This window comes from Coffea arabica, chromosome 7c (genome assembly GCF_036785885.1).
Source record: "Coffea arabica cultivar ET-39 chromosome 7c, Coffea Arabica ET-39 HiFi, whole genome shotgun sequence".
NCBI lineage: Eukaryota > Viridiplantae > Streptophyta > Magnoliopsida > Gentianales > Rubiaceae > Coffea > Coffea arabica.
The window spans coordinates 19,881,130-19,899,049 of record NC_092322.1 but is presented as its reverse complement, the minus strand read 5'-3'; the positions used below and the strand labels follow the sequence as shown (position 1 = coordinate 19,899,049).

The 17,920-nt window shown below is 34.1% G+C and overlaps 1 protein-coding gene across 1 annotated transcript; it reads right to left on the bottom strand.

The window, feature by feature from the left end:
* Positions 1 to 286: 286 nt before the first annotated feature.
* Positions 287 to 4,066, bottom strand: LOC113699710 (putative late blight resistance protein homolog R1A-3). Its single transcript, XM_027220067.1, has one exon. The coding sequence runs from the start codon at positions 4,064 to 4,066 to the stop codon at positions 287 to 289; it is 3,780 nt and encodes a 1,259-aa protein (XP_027075868.1).
* Between the last annotated feature and the right edge of the window lie 13,854 nt (positions 4,067 to 17,920).

Here is a 17,920-nt window from a genome sequence, read left to right as displayed (position 1 = left end):
CTCAGCTAACTATAAGCATCATATCAACCTGATCTATGGCTGGATGCATCAAGTCAAACAAAATGGAAAAAATAAAGGAAGCTCCTTTCAAGAAACTTTTAAATTAGACTCCTTGTGAGGAGATTGACTCTCTTTCTAAGGGATTTGACTCTTCTTCTTCTTCTTCTTCTTCGTCGCTGGGACTCCAACAATAAAAGGAGTATTAACAGATTTACCTAATTAACCCCTCTACACTGAGTCACTGACCCTGCCCCCCAGCGAAACGGACAACGAGGCCTTTTGAACTTTAAAGAGCTGCCCAGTCAATCTCAATAGATGGATACTTCTCCAACATCAGATTCTCCGAACAGGCTTCTTCTTCAATTAAAATCTTTAGAAACTCATTTCCCATATCTTTCTGTGCTTGTTGAATTTGCTTCACTGAACTTGCAACAGACTCGCGACACCATGTCACCTCAACCATTTCAAGAGTCGGACATTCCCCTAAACAAGAAGGCACCTCTTCCAACATCTGACAATTGTGCACAACCAATTTCTCAAGACCGGGAAAATTATCAGAAGATGCAGTCCAACTCCGAAAGTCCCGCAAGGCTCTCAATTTCAAGACTCGGAGGCTAGGGAACTCCCCTTCTTTCATTTCCCATTCTTCCCCAACGACGGAGTAATCGAGTAATTTAAGCACTTCAAGTTTGGGCAACATTCCAATTGTTGAGATTTCACTCCATGGCTGCTTATTGTAAAAGAGAGTCAACTTCTTCAAATTCAAAGGGAATGTAAATCCATATCCGACAAAGGAATTGAGAGTAAGTGATTCTAGTTGACTCAAACAGTCAAACACGAGAATCCCGTCGCCAATTCTGGTAGGTTCCTCTCTTGATGCCGGCATCTTACATCTTAGCCTGCGGATGTTTGGTAACTTTGTCAGTATCTTTTGCAAGCTTTGAGAGGAGGGATCAATGGCCAGGCTTAAAGTGTCTAAATGATCTAAACTTGGGGATACTTCAAGATTTTCAACAGGAAAAATAAAACCAGCATAGGAATATGTAGTCCATAGATGCCTTAATGTCTTAATATTCCAGATAGTCTTGGGTAACAACAAATGAGAGAAGTATCCTCGTAGCAGAAAAGTTTGTAACCTTGAGAGATTAGCAATTGCAGCTGGGATAAATTTTACTCCTCTACTATGAAGAGCCAAGTATCTCAAGTGAGCAAGCAAAAATACTTCCATTGGAAAATATGCACCGAACTCCAATTCCCCCAAATCCAACACTCTTAGAAGTTTAGGTAACCAAAACCCCAAAGCATGCCCTTTAGACAATAACAAACTGCGTACAATGGGAAATTCTAGCATTAACTCCCAAATCCTCAAATTCCTGGCACTTCGATCACAAACTCGGACGGGGTTGCTTTGGCCAGTAAGAACAAAACGATCATTCCGACTATGCAAAACATGTAGAAAGTTTTCTTCTTTGGCTTTTTTCACACAAAACTCATGTACCAAATCATGAAGTCGGCAGGTTTTGACACCACCCATAGCTCTTTGATCAGAAACCATAACTAAACTTCTATCAACCAAATCCTTCAAATAGTTATTTGCCACATCCTCTAGGCTCTTTCCTTCAATTTTTCGGACGAAGCCTTCAGAGATCCAGAGCCATAACAACCTTCGGACAAGAACATTTTCGCCTTCTTTAAATGCACCAAAGTAAAGAAGGCATACCTTCAAATCATCCGATAAATGACTGTAGCTTAGCTCAAGCGTCTTCATGCAGTCTTCATCATCAAGGACAATACTGGAAGTTAGACTCTTTGCAACTTCTTCCCAACAGTGTTCTGCAGTATTAGCAAGAATTCCAGCAACGAGGACAACTGTGAGAGGTAAGCCCCAACATAATTTTGCTATTTGAGATCCAACTTTACCTAGTGTCGGAGGAAAACCTTCTTTGCCAAATACCTTTTTTTGCAGCAATTTCCAACTCTCTTCGTCAGTAAGGTGGCGGAGATGGTGAACCTTGCTATCAGGTTTGAATTGCAATTGAATTCTGCTGGTGAAGAGAATCCTACTTCCATTAGCATCATCGGGCAATGACCTTTCCACCAAATTCCATGCCTTAATCTCCCACACATCATCCAAAAAAATGAGATACCTATTTCTCTTTAAAAGTTTGTACAGCTTGTGAGCCAAATCACTTTCATCCATCTTAAGATATTCGTCAGGACTTCTGGAAGAAATACTGCATAAAAGCTGAACTAACAAACTGTGCATGCTATACGCTTGAGAAACAGTACACCGAGCAAGGATATGAAAGTGGTTCAAAATTAATGGATCGTTGTACACTCTATTGGCCAATGTTGTCTTACCAAGTCCAGCCATACCCACAATTGAAACAAAATCCAACAGCTTTGAACCCCTGGTAAGACTATGAATAATTGTCTTTACCTCATCATCAAGACGCACCAGAACTTCATTCAACACTGGGATGCTACGTTTTGAGTCAATGCGGAAAGATTTCTGGTTAGTTCTCTGAGTTCCACAATCATGCCTCGTGATATCATAGGTTTCAAGGACCTCAGTCCTCAAAAGCTGGATATCTCTGGCAACTCTTTCCAAATATTCATGTTTATCACCAACCACGATAGAGTCGATGGCAAGCTCTGCCCTGTGCCCAATCTCCATAACACGACTCCAAAGGGCTTGGAGTTTTCCATTCCGATTGCGCTGGTCTGCTATCTTGACAAGGAAAGATCTTAAGAATACGAGATCTTCTAGGACGCTGTGGATTTGATCTTTTGGGAATGCAATTGAATCATCAGCCTCATTACAACTTTCTAGTTCCTTCAGATTTTCAAGGAGAAAATCCATAGAGCCCAACTCATTGGTCCTAGGAAAACCAAATGGCGAGAATGATGTTACTGGATCGGTAACTTCTGCCCTAATAAACTTAATCATTTTAAGCAAATGAAAAAGAGCAAGATCGGTTTCCTTGGCCAAGCCTTCTTTGATTTGATTCACAGAAAGAGAGAAAATTACAACCGCTGCATCACAGGCCACAACTCCAATAAGATTCTTCATTTCATGGCATAGCTCTTTGAACTTCTCCTGATGCCTGAGAAGGATTGTCAGGAATCTTAGCCCCTCAACAAATTTGAGCATTTGATTCATAATCGGGACTGGAGTATTGGTACAAGATTCTAGTAGCTCCATAATATTGGAAACAAGATACTCCATAAAGTCAGCTACTAGATGCTTATTCTTCTCCAGATTTGAAATGTCTGATGATCTTGATAACTTTGCAGCAGTCAAGACATGGATGTAAGTTTCTCGGACCCGGGGATCACCAGGATTAATCTTCTCACGTATTAGTCGAGCAATTCGAAATTTTGTTTCACTGAATACTTTATGACCATACCTGTGACTGTCAAACCACCAAATAGAAGCCAGGTGTAATGCATTGATAGCAATCACTTCAGCGTGAATCAAGAGATCTATCAATTGCTTACCCTTGACGTCGCGAAGTATGGCCAAGCGAGTGAAACTCTTCAAGAACATTAGGCTCTTTACAAGGTCTTCGAAATGTAATCCATTCATTTTAGCCAGAGTCTTTGAAACCGAATCAATGAAATCAATAACTAGTTCTGGATCTCTCAGCCAGTAATACTCCAACAGAAAGTTGATGCACGGTTCCTTGATATGTGTCTCGAAAAACAACTTGATTGATTCCCGGAATCTGGTGAGCTCACTTCCGATCTGAGACGAATCAGGTGAACAAGAATGAATCAAGCGTTCGCTGCAAGCAAATTTAAGATCTTGCATTCTCCTGATAATCAGATTTTGAATTCTTAAAGAAGTAACATTCTTCTCTTCATCTTGTTCCAAACAGGTTTCACGGTTCCTCCTCCTCCTACACTTTGTCAGATACAGATAAAAGCTTTGTAATACTCTCACCTCCTTCTTCAGCTCGTTGATAGCAACACTAAACTTATAACGGAATGCCTTATTGATCCAGCCCAGATAATCGAAAGCGAACTCAAAGCAACTGGGGCTACCGCTGCAGCATATCTCCATTGTTGAACCTTCTATTCACTCTGAGATCAAATTTGTTTCTTGAATAAACTTTAGTTCAAGGTTTACAACTTTCTCATTACCCGAAAATAGTCAAATATTGTCGGCGACACTCTTCCTTCTTTTCCGGTTGCAAGTTGCGCGACTCTTGTTTTGTCCTGCTGCTGTGTTGGTAGAGAGACATTTAGGGTCCCCACTCCCCACCCCGGAGCCTAAGGCTTAGTTTGGGAGTTTAGGATAGAAAAGAGAAGAAGGGAAAACTTAAAGTTACGAGAGAGAGAGAAGAGAAGAGAATGGATTATTATATTGTTCGGAAGTTTTGAAAATGAGTGAAATGATTTTAGATATGAAAATTAGTGAAATGATTTTCGTATTAAATATTTGTTTAAGATATTTTTAAGGATAAAATAGGTATTTTAAAAAATGTTTATAAGTTTTCTCCAACTTTCTCTCTATTTCTCTCCAATTTGGGAGGAAAAATTTTACCTACTATTCATCCTCTCATTTCCTTTCTTTTCTCTCTTACTAAAAACTCACTGATAAAGAAAAATCAAACTTTCTCTTCTTTCCCTTTCTTTTCTGTCCAAATCCTTAACTCCCAAATTAACCATAAGCGAGATAGCTTTTGTTTACTTTCGGCCCAAAGTGCATTTCCAATAATGGATCCTAAAGCAGCAAAATGGTTGCGGAGTAATACTTATCGTTTATTTTTCAATATTCGTTTAGATTAGCGATTTTTGGGGTATTTTTAAAAAATTTTACTATAGCAGAATTTTAGAGTATGTTTTGGAATATTTTTAGAAAATATTTTGAGATACTTAAGAGTATAAGAGTTTTTAGAATATATTTTGAGATATTTTTTTAAACGTTAAAAAAAATTGGACTACTTTTTAGAGTATCTTTTAGAGTACTTTTTAAAAAATTTTATACTATTTGAAAACTAATTTTAACTGATGAATCCAGACAGAGCTGTAACATTGGTTATGATACTAAAGTAGTAAATAGTAGTAGTAATTTTACCAGAATGTAAACACCATAGTCAAAATTGTTCAAAGTTAATAGTTGAACTATTTTTTCCATCAAAACCATCATCATCCTTGTCAAAACTCTGCGCATATTAATTGAACAGTTCTTATAAATCCAATTCATATGCGAAGTCACAACACAAATCCTACCAATTTAGAAAGAGTTCACCTACAAAAAAAAAAAAAAAAAAAAAAAGCGGTTCTAAATCACCACTTTCCTTCCTAAATGATAGATACATACATGAGAATCCCTAAAATTGCAAAGAGGTGGATTATCCATTAATTTGTTTCTATAGCTTACATCATATATGGCTTAGTATAGAATTTTCTATTTAGAAATATTAGTGAATTTTAACTGTGGTTCTCTTGTCAAAAGGAATTGATTGTGTTTTTGAACTATTTTATGTAGAAATATTAATGGATATTAATTGTAATTCTCTTGTCAAAAGGAATTGATTGTTCTTTGAACTATTGTATAGGAGGGCGGAAAAAAACCATAGCAATTAGCTAGCATAAAGCTATTAGTAAGATTAAATTACTAAAATCATCTTTAGGACAAGAATTTGCTAGTCAACTAACAGTGATAACAATGATAAATCACCCTTTTTTTAATGAAAAATCACCTTGACGGACATTAAGATATTAGCCCAACATTTGAATTTTCCAACTGAAAACATGAAAATTGAAGAAATAAAGCATCCCCTTAAAAAAGGTATTTGCCAACCTTCTTAAATTAGTAATCCAAACTTCAGGCGGCTAAAGTCTTCCAGATATATTGCCCATTTTTTCCTTCTTTCGACATTGTACTTCAATACTTATAAGTAAAACAATATGAAGATAACAAGAAATAACATGCCCAAAAGGTAAACCATCCGAGCTACTTCTTCCATATAGGAAATATGATCCAGACTCTCAGCCTGCAATTGCTGGCAGCAATAATATTTTGCTTGCTCGTGAAAACCAAATTTAGCCTAGATATCTGCTAAATTGAGGAGGTTGATCGCATAAAAGACGAAGCAAGAAGAAACCTACCTTCAAAGGTATCCTAGGATACCCCAACCTTTTAAACACAAAAGATGGATCCCTAGATTGTTAAATAAATGATAAGCAGAGGCTGCTGAGAATTCACCTAAACTTGTCAAAGACCAAAACATCTTTGTCCATAGAGTCACCAAGAGGAGGATTTGTATGGTAAAATTTTGGAAAAGTACAAATCTTCCTCAAACATCGAAAATTGAGGCTTAAAGTTCCTTCAAGTGTTGGAAAAGTCTGAAGTGAGGAAGAGTTACCATAAGTCACAAATGAGTGACTAATGTAATACGACGTGTAGGTTTTAATACGCTATTATAAGTTTCACTAGGGACAAAGTTGTGGCAATAAATTGTGTACAACCAATAGTAAGTTTTTGTATAAAAGAAATGAATTTCACAATTTATGTAACTTACTCTTTAAATAACAATCTTATTAAATTTTTAGTAAAAATATTACTTTTGCTCCAAAACTTATCATTTCTTATATAAAACATGTCTTACTAATTTTCAAGCAAAACTTACCATTTGTTTTATAGAAGTTACTACTTGTTCAAGCATAATTTATTACATTATTAATATATCTTACCATTTTTTTCATGCAGACCATTCAATTTTTAAGAAAAATTTATCGTTCTTTTATTGAAACTCACAACTTGACTAAAAAATGTTGGAAAAATTTATCGTCCTATTAGTGATATTACAACTTTTCTTCAAGCACTTTTTATGCTTTTTTTTAAATACTCTTACTTAGCAAAAACATATATCGTTATTAGGGTTAATTTCTCAGAATATACCCAAAAACAAATTCCACCAAATGTATGTCTGACAAGCATAATGTACAAAACTATACCTGCTGTGCTGATCGAGCATGGTAGGAAACATTTTTTTTTTTAATCCCCATGGCTGCTGTGCTGATTGTGCACTGCAACCAGCGGCAAAATTTTTTTTTTAAAAAAAAATCGGGCCTGCTACCGTGCTACCATGCTGACTGTGCACGGTAGCAGGTAGCATTAAAAAAAAAAAAAAGTGTGGCATTTGGTTAGGAATCTCACATGTTATGTCAAAGGATGTCAGAGAGTCATGTGATTTGGTTACACCACTACCGTGATAACTGGACACGGTAGTGGTGAGTTTTTTTTATAAAAAAAATAAAAAAATATTGTACATATGGGCTCGTATTATTTATGCTCCTACTGCAAACATGAAGATATGGACTCGTATTATTTATAATATTACACTTGCCATAATATCTTATTGGGAGAGCTATCGGCATTGCTTCTGTCGAAGAGGAAACTTTTTTTTCCGCGTCGCGTAATAGGGTTGGAATCTAGTAATATCATGCTATGATCGGACCCAATATTTTCAATGTGCCTTACACGTGCTCTATCAAACTCTTGGCTCCAGTCACAACTCCCAAAATCTCGATCCAGTCTTTGCTTGATTTCCCCTTCTTGAGTCCAATGATTACTCCATGTCCAGGGGTTCCCTTCAAATCCCAAATCGATGAGTCCATTGTGGTTAATGAAATGTCTAAAGTCTTGAAAAGAACTTTCCTCTCTGCGTCGTCCTTCCCACTTTTCGTCATTGGAAGTGATATTATTAAAGTCGCCTGAAATAAGCCACCTTTGCCCCCATAACACTTTCCTTCTCTCAATTACCTGCCACTGACACCTCCTAATCTAAGCATCCGTACTAGAATAAATGCCTATAAAGCACCGGTCCAAATTGGTCTCAGTGTCCATGATATGAACCTCCATAGTGAAGGCAATGGTTAAAACATCTAACACCGTCACCTCATTTTTCCACATAATGGTCATCCCGCCGGATTTATGCATAGCTTCCACCACCACTCCATCATCAAACCTCAACTTTTTTTGTAATTTTTCCATAAACAGTTTTTTTGTTTTTTGTTAATCCAGTTGCTTACAAGAAGTCCAAAAGTAGAAAAGACTATCACATGATTAAAATGATGCAAACACTGACAAGATACCCAGCCTAATAGTATAATGGCTTGGCCATTTACGCAGTCCACTAGTAGATATTAAAGCAAAAACCTGTTAGATAAAATGTATTATTTGTTTTGCTATTTACCCAAATGAAATTCTAACCACGTCTTTCCTTTGAGGACAACAGGAAAAAATTAATTGAGGTACAATAGGTAATTTTCCATGTAAACACCATATTCAAAACTGCTCACACTAATAACTTAAAGTAATTTGCCAAAATACCATCATTATCCTTGTGAACACCAACTTAATTAGGAGTTTAAAAGCACCAAAAAAATCAAGACTTATAACTCGGATAAACTATACCCATTGGGACTGCAATTATTCATGTTACATTTCTTAAAACATTCAAACACGAACTCACCAGATAAATCCTGCCAGCTTAGCAATAAAATAAACTTTTAACTGTAATTCTCTTGCCAGAAGGAATTGATTTTCCTTTTAGACTGCTAGTGGAGGGCAGAAAAAACTATGACAATTAGATAGCATGAAAGCCATCATCAAGGCTGATTTTGCTAAAATCATCTTTGCGACAAGAGCTTGCTTAGTAAACTACCAATTATCTGCCAGAAAATAATGAAAAAACACCGTGATTAAATACAAGATATTATCCCAACATTTAATTTTCTAGCTGAAAACGTAAAAACTGAAAAAATAAAATGCCCCTTAAAAAAATATTGCCCCATCATCTTAGATATTTGAGAGAATTTAGGATATGGAAACCTGAAGAATCATTATTCAACAATGGTGTGCGACTTTTCAAAAGTTCATAAAGTGGAGATGAGATTCAAAAATGGTGTGCGACCATTCAACCAATATTAAAATTACCAAAGTGTCCAGGTCGAAAGATCATTCGACTTTTACCAAAATGAATTCCATCCCCCTTTCCCTTTGTCACCATACTTAACCAACTTTTTATGTTGCATTCATTCAAAATCAAGGTTTACAACTTTCTCATGATCCGAAAATAATCAAATATCGTCGGCAAGACTCTTTATTTTGTCTGGCCGTGCCTGTGGAGACAATAAGGTCCCTTCCCAGGGGCCTAATGGAGTCAGCTTTTGTCCACTTTCGGCCAAAGTGCGTTTCCAAGGCCGAAGCGCGTTTCCACTTAGCTTTGGCTTCGTGACCATAAAAAAAAAAAAAAAAAAAAAAAAAATTCCTTCTTTGAACAGTGAGCCAAAGATTCGATTTTCACCTATAGTAAAAAAAAAAAAAATTAAAGGGATGCCAAAGCACTCTTTTTGTCTAGTTAAAACTGTATACTTATTAGTTATTTATACAATTTTTTTAGATTTCTCTTCCTAATAGAATGAAATAAATTAGATTATAAAAATATTATCGTTACAGAAAAAAAAAAGAAAAGTAATGGCCATTTTTAGACCGCAGAGAAACGATACCAATTCGAGGCAAATCTAGATCCTAATGCAGTAAATGGTTTATAATACTTGCTGTTCATTTTCGATACCCACAAAAATTGTAAATATACCAGAATGTAACGCTACAGTCAAAACTGCTCATATTATATTAATATCTTGAACTATGTTTTCATCAATAACATTATTATCTTTGCCAATGCCAACTCAATTAGATGTTTGAGGGCACCCAAAACTCCAGACATGTTAAGGTCACAATTCTTCATAATAGTCCAGGTAACATTTGTTAAAAATCCAGACACAAACTCACCAGACAAATGATCCTAGCAATTTAGAAATACACTGGACTTTGACTGTGATTCTTTTGTCAAAACGAATTGTTTGTTCGTCGGACTACTGTATAGGATGGCAGAAAAACCAACTGCAATTAGATGACATAAACCTGGGCGGTACATAATGGGTCCAAACCACGCCCCCCCCTCCCCCCTCCTCCCTGGGTGCGGCCCTCTCTGGGTGCGGGCACGCTTATTTGGCAGTCTCGGCCCAAGTCTATTTGGATTAGATATTTTTGAAAAATTTTACTGTATTAGAATTTTTTTTATAGTTTATTTTAAAAATTATTTTGAAATATTTAAGAGTAGAAGAGTTTTTAGAATATATTTTGAGATATTTTTTAAATATTAAAAAAATTTTAGACTACTTTTTAGGATATTTTAAAAAAATTTTAATAATATTTAAAAAATTAGTTTTTGAAAAACTTTTGAATCCAAACAGGGACTTTCTTCTCTGTTTGGATCCTTCAGTTTTTCAAATATTATAAAATTTTTAAAAATACTCTCAAGGGTACTCTAAAAAGTAATTTAAATTTTTTTTAATGTTTAAAAACTGATCCCAAAATATATTTTAAAAACTCTACTACTCTTAAATATTTCAAAATATTTTCTAAAAATATCCCAAAATATACTCTAAAAACTCTGCTACAGTAAAATTTTTCAAAAATACCCAAAAAAATAGTTAATCCATACGGGAAAGTTTTACAATTCTTGGAATGCAATAAGTATAAGTGTGTATATTTACATAGTAACTTAGGTGTGATTCAGGTGTCTTAATGAGTGCTTAGGAAAAATAATCCATAAATGATCGGCAAGTGCTTAGCGTGTTAGAAATGATACTAATTGTTAATAAATATATTCAGGGGCGGAGGGAAGGGGGGGCCAGGGGGGGCAACCGCCCCCCCTCCAATTGTTAAAAAAAAAATTTCTAAGTAAAAAAATTTTTATTATATTGTTTTGCCCCTCCAAATATTGATAAAAATTTTCACTTTGCCCTCCAATTGTTATAAAAAAATTTCTAAGTAAAAAATTTTTTATTATATTGTTTTGCCCTCCCAAATATTAATAAAAATTTTCACTTTGCCCCCCTCTCAAGGACCCAAACAATAATATTTGAAAGTTATTTGGACTTGGTCCAAATAACAGAGACTCGCCCTCCCTAATTGCAATTCCTAGCTCCGCCACTGAATATATTCATCTAGTAAGTTGTGTGTGATTTGATGCAACGACTGCCCATTGAGCCCGGTTTAAGAGACTGTTCATGTTTGCCTCATGAATAGGAAATCACTACATAATTACATGTCCAACAGAGGGCCTCAATTAATCTTGAAGATTAATTACTGGAATGGGGAGTTGGAAACGGAAGTAGCAATACAAGTATTTGGCACTATGTCTTAAGATGTCCATTGGGCCGGCAGTTCCCCTCCCTTGCCTAATTGTATAATTTTTTTTAAGAGAAAATCATTCAAAACGTCCCTCACATTTTACAAGATGACTTTTTTCGTCCCTTACTTTTAAAAGTGTAATTTTACGTCCCTTACAAATTCACATTGACCAGATTTGGTCCCTACCTAGGTTTCTGACTAGTTTTTGGCCGGAATCCACCACGTGACTTGTATGTAATCATTTTTTAAGGGCAAAATTATCAAATTAAAATTTTATATAATCTGATTCATAGTCCCTCACATTTCACAAAATGAATTTTTTCATCCCTAATATTTTACAAAATGAATTGTTTCGTTCCTCATATTTCAAAAAAATAAATTTTTCATCCCTCACATTTTTTAAAATGAATTTTTTCATCCCTCATTGATCATGCGTACGAATAGCTTTTTTTCTATAAACCCACGTATATGTCTATTCAATTTTACCTGAACAGTACGAATAACATGTAATTTATCTCTATTGGATTTCATCTAAACATGCTAATCGTAGTTATACACATGCTATTCAATAGACATTTATAGGAGTTTAAAACTAATAATTTTGTTTGAAACCCACGTATATATTTATATAATTTCACCATTTGAACCTATTCAATATTTATGACATTTATCTTTTGGTAATAATTTATTTATTAAATTGTATAATAAGGTCATCTAATTAATGGGTCCTAACTCAAAATTCTATAATTGTGCTAACAAATTTCAGTTTAAATGTGAAATTTCTACTCGACACTTTTAAGACCAACAGTTGAATTACTTGCCTTGTGATTGTCTTAAAATTTGAAAATGCTAATCACTTATTTCTTTTTGTCATACTTTTCTTTTGTTTATTTTTTCTGTCCAAATTTAATTCGATATAAACACTCGATAATATTTATGATTAAATGTCTTCTTTATTTTCAAATTTCGAGTAAAAGAAAATGGATATAAGTGAAAAACTAACAATTTTTTAAACCCATGTATATATCTATTTGATTTCACTTGAACAGTACAAATAGTATGTAATATATCTCTATTTGATTTTACATGCTATTCGTACTGTTCAGATGAAATCAAATAAATATATACATGGATTTAAAAAAAATTTATTCACACACATGATCAATAAAAGATGAAAAAAATCATTTTAAAAAATGTGAAGGATGAAAAAATTCATTTTGTGAAATGTAAGGGACGGAAAAATTTATTTTATGAAATATGAGATATTATGAATCGAATTATATAAAATTTGATTTGACAATTTTTCCCTTAAAATATGATCATGTACAAGGCACGTGGTGAATTCCCACAAAAAAACTAGTCGGAAACCTAAGCTATTTGATCAATATGAATTTGTAAGGGACGTAAAATTACATTTTGTAAAATGAGGGACGAAAAAAGTTATTTTGTAAAATGTGAGGGACGTTTTGAACTATTTTTCCTTTTTTTAATTTAAGAATATTTCAAATTTTCAATCGACTAATCCCCGAAGATTACGTAGAGTCTTACCCTAAAAATACATAACAAGGTAACATACAAGTCGATCACGTGAGCTATTTGTAACTATTAGGTTACGAACCTATCGGAACTACTCGCGGGGCTTGCCTACCAGTATAATTGTCTGCTCCAAAATTGCAACAAGAAAATGTGATCAGAATTGGACAATCGGCATACATGATACAACATGTCCATTGGGCCAGAAATTCTCTGCTAAAAAACTGTGGTACAAATAGTCCTATAGACTGCAATTGCATGCATATTTTGTGTGATCTTTTCCCTTGAGCAAAATTTTATGCAATTGTTCCGACAGAGAAACTGGGAATTCCCACCACTTCACAGAATTTGGCAACATATTTTAACAACACCAACTACCTCATTTAAGGCACAATTCTCGTTCTTAAATGGAAAATAAATGTACAAAAGAAAGAACACAGAGCCGCAGGTTTTTAAACTCTAATTACTTTCTTTGTATCACTTTCATGCCAGCCATGAGGATTCTATATTTAGAAGAATATTTGCTGAGTAGGAACATATATGCTTCTCAAGATTGCAGCAACGAAAAAGAAAAACTGTATAAATAGGTCTCACTATTGATTTTGGGAGTCATTTGAAAACGATGCAAAAATTCATTTTGACTAACTAGAGCCTGTTAAGATTATAAGTTTTTTGAATTTTTTAAAAAATATATACGGTATCCTGTTACGATTTAATATATATATATATATATATATAATTTAAAAACTTTTTTTGAAGCATAAAAGAAAACCTTCATTCATGTCAAATTTTCAAGAGCAGCATCAGTAACAAATTTAATTTTTTATAAAAATTATTAAAAAATATAATTTAAAAACATTTAAAAATGTATCAAAAAATATTTTATCTTCATGATTGTATCTTCCATTCACTTTGAGACCAGATTTGTATCTTGAATAAACTTAGTCAAATATTGTAGGCGAGATCCCTCACATTCCCTAACATTTACAAAATGAATTTTTTCATCCTTCATTGACCATGTGTCCGAATAGTTTTTTTTAATCCCATGTACATATCTATTTGATTTCATCTGAATAATACAAATAGCATGTAATATATTTCTATCTGATTTCATCTAAATAGTCTAATTGTAGTTGTATACCTACTATTCAATAGATATGTACATGGTTTTAAACCAATAATTTTGTTTTAAATCTATGTATGTGTGTGTGTGTGTGTGTATATATATATATATATATATTTGATTGCACCATGTGAATCTATTCAATATTTGTGACATTTTCTATTTTGGTAATAATTCATTTATTGAGTTACACAATAAGGCTAAATAATTAATAGGTCCTAACTCGAATTCTATAATTATGCTTACAAATTGTAGTTTAAATCTAAAGTTTCTACTTGACACCTTTAAGATGAACGGTTGAACTACTTGCATTGTGATTGTTTTAAAATTTGAAAATGCCAATCGCTTACTTCTTTTTGTTGTACTTTTCCTTTGTTTATTTTTTTTGTCCAAATTTAATTCGATATAAACACTCAATAATGTTTAGGATTAAATATTTTCTTTGTTTTTAATTTTTAAATAAAAGAAAATGAACATGAGTGAAAAATTAACAATTTTTAAAAATTCATGTATATACCTATTTAATTTCACCTAAACAGTACATTCAGGCAAAATCAAATAAAGATATATTATATACTTTTCATACTGTTCAGGTGAAATCAAATAAATATATACATGAGTTTTTTTTTTTTAAAAAAAAAAGCTATTTGCACAATAATCAATGAGGGATAAAAAAATTTATTTTGTAAAATGTGAGGGATGGAAAAATTCATTTTGTGAAATGTGAGGAACGAAAAAATTCATTTGTGAAATGTGAGTAACGAAAAAATTTATTTTGTGAAATGCGAGGAACTGTGAATCGAATTATGTAAATTTTGAATTGATAACGTGCAAGATACGTAGTGGACTCCGTCCAAAAATTAGTCGAAAACCTAGATAGGAAGTAAATTTAACCAATGTGAATTTGTAAGGAATGTAAAATAATACTTTTAAAAGTGAATAATGAAAAAAGTTATTTTGTAAAATATGAAGGACGTTTTAAATGATTTTCCCATTTGGGATAGATGAAAATGAAAAACAAAATTATTAAAGTGGGATAAAGGATGTTATCATACTACTAGAGCAGTATTAGCTCTTCCCTCTTCCTATAAGATAAGGTCATTTTTCTTTTGTGATCGTCCTAAATTATGAACTTGTTTCCTTTGAAAAAGGGTATTTTTTTTCTTTTTCTGAAATGATAGGTGATATTTATAGATTTTCAAAATTGTACAATTGCGAGCAAAAGCTCGATGGAGCTATACAAGTAGTGCACTTGGACACTAACGAATCAAAAGATCCTCATCTTGGATTATGCCTAAGGCATATGAGCTAAACATATTACATATGTAATTATCTTCCCTCTACTAGTTAAACAAAAGGAGCACATATGAAACAACAATCTTAATTGATAAATATCTTCCAACACAGTTGCTAATCTCATATCATGAGTTTTGTGAGAAAGAATGTGATTAAGTGTTTGCTTGTTTTGGATTTGGACCTCAACCTATCTCCAGTTTAGTACTGCAGCTTTGCTCAGTAGTAGCGAAAAATTCATTTGTGAAATGTGAGTAACGAAAAAATTTATTTTGTGAAATGCGAGGAACTGTGAATCGAATTATGTAAATTTTGATTTGATAACGTGCAAGATACGTAGTGGACTCCGTCCAAAAATTAGTCGAAAACCTAGGTAGGAAGTAAATTTAACCAATGTGAATTTGTAAGGAATGTAAAATAATACTTTTAAAAGTGAATAATGAAAAAAGTTATTTTGTAAAATATGAAGAACGTTTTAAATGATTTTCCCATTTGGGATAGATGAAAATGAAAAACAAAATTATTAAAGTGGGATAAAGGATGTTATCATACTACTAGAGCAGTATTAGCTCTTTCCTCTTCCTATAAGATAAGGTCATTTTTCTTTTGTGATCGTCCTAAATTATGAACTTGTTTCCTTTGAAAAAGGGTATTTTTTTTCTTTTTCTGAAATGATGGTGATATTTATAGATTTTCAAAATTGTACAATTGCGAGCAAAAGCTCGATGGAGCTATACAAGTAGTGCACTTGGACACTAACGAATCAAAAGATCCTCATCTTGGATTATGCCTAAGGCATATGAGCTAAACATATTACATATGTAATTATCTTCCCTCTACTAGTTAAACAAAAGGAGCACATATGAAACAACAATCTTAATTGATAAATATCTTCCAACACAGTTGCTAATCTCATATCATGAGTTTTGTGAGAAAGAATGTGATTAAGTGTTTGCTTGTTTTGGATTTGGACCTCAACCTATCTCCAGTTTAGTACTGCAGCTTTGCTCAGTAGTAGCTTGATAGCTACTACTTCATCAATAAGGTAATCTCCTGTACTTCTCTCTTTTAACGCATAACCTTTCATGGTTTGCTGGTTGTCCTTCACAATTGTAGCACCATTTCCCATTTCTGGGTTATCCTTTAGCTTGTGTATTACAAACCTCAACCTCATGATGCCTACAGCTGTCTCTTCTTGTTGTTGGAAAGGGATCTTCTATATTGTTGTCTCTTCTGTGCTCATCTTAGCTGCCTTTGTTGTGGCTTCCTTGTATTCTAGCCATTCTCGTTGAGCCTTCTGAATCGTTGTCAATGGGGGCTGTTGTTTCCCATTGAATTCTCTCTCATTCTTGCTTTTCCAGATCTATCAAAGGATATTGACTGTTGGAGCTAAATGATCATTTCTATCTGGCCTTTTCCTTACTTCAGCAATCATAGTCCACCATCTCTGAAAGCATCCTTGTTGTTCCTAAATACCTTCCTATTCTCCACTCATGTTTGACCCTGCTACAATTGAGTAAACCATGCTCCACTATCTCACTGTCCTCTCCATATAGTCTACACACTGGATCCCCTTTCTTTGTTCTAGTGGTGATTGCTTCCCTAACTGGCAATGCCTGATTCATGCATTTCCATAAGAAAATTCTCAGCTTATGTTTGACATTGAGTTTCCACAAGTGTTTCCATGTCCTTGGATTTTGGTTCCTCTAGCTTGTACTGATCTCCTCCTGTATTCCTCCTTGTTTCCCTGCCTTATTACTCCTCTGGACGTTGTAACCTGAGCTCACTGAGTATCTTCCATCTAAGCTATGTACCCAGAAATTATTGTCTTCTCTATCTGACAAGCTTATGGGGATACTCAATATTTTATCTGCATCCTTTTTGTTGAAATTCCTGAAGATTAGATTTCTTTTCCACCTTCTCTAATGTATCAGCTCCTCTACCTTCTGTAGATTGCAATCCTATGATTTCTGGGTGGTCACTCTTCCTTGATCGGTGTTTGGGATCCATCTATCCTCCCATATTCTTGTACTTTTGCTATTACTTATTCTCCTTCTAACTCCTTGCTCCACAGGCTCCCTTATCTCCATCAAACCTTTCCATATCCAAGAAGCATTTCCTGGTACCTTACACTGGAAGATACACTCTATAGGATGATATCTTGCCTTGAGGACCTTACTTACTAGCAAATTGGACTGAGTGAGTAGCCTCTAAACTTGCTTTCCCAACAGAGCCTTATTGAATTTTTCTAAATCTTTGAACCCCAGTCCATCATCTTTCTCCATCTTTCTTTTCTTGGGTGAGTTGTGTGACGACCCCACCTCCCCTTAGAGTGGACCCAAGAGTTTGGCGGACTGCCTGTCTAACTCTCATCAAGACTCAATCACACACCATAAAAATTTTTAAAACAATAACCTCAACAATAAGAGCAATAACAATTACAAACTTAGATATATATAATGGTGGACTTCAAATGCCCATACAATCTCTAAATACAGCCAAGGAGTCAAGTTTACAAAATAAAATCAAGCAAGCCTGTTAGAAAGTTAAGGAGTGCTCACGCAAGTAACTAAAAAAATTTAGACAAAAACTATACCTTCTCTAACTCCTACTCTTATGTTCTGACCTCTGTAAGGAAAACAAATTAATGGGATGAGTTTTCATCCAGTGAGGTTCCAAGAAAACATGCAAGTAAACTAATAGGCATCATACAATTCACAGGATATTAAGAAACAAGTCATATCCAGATAGAT

Bases quoted from the DNA above. Each gene is read 5' to 3' on its own strand.
- LOC113699710 (XM_027220067.1), bottom strand. From the start codon at position 4,066: ATGGAGATATGCTGCAGCGGTAGCCCCAGTTGCTTTGAGTTCGCTTTC.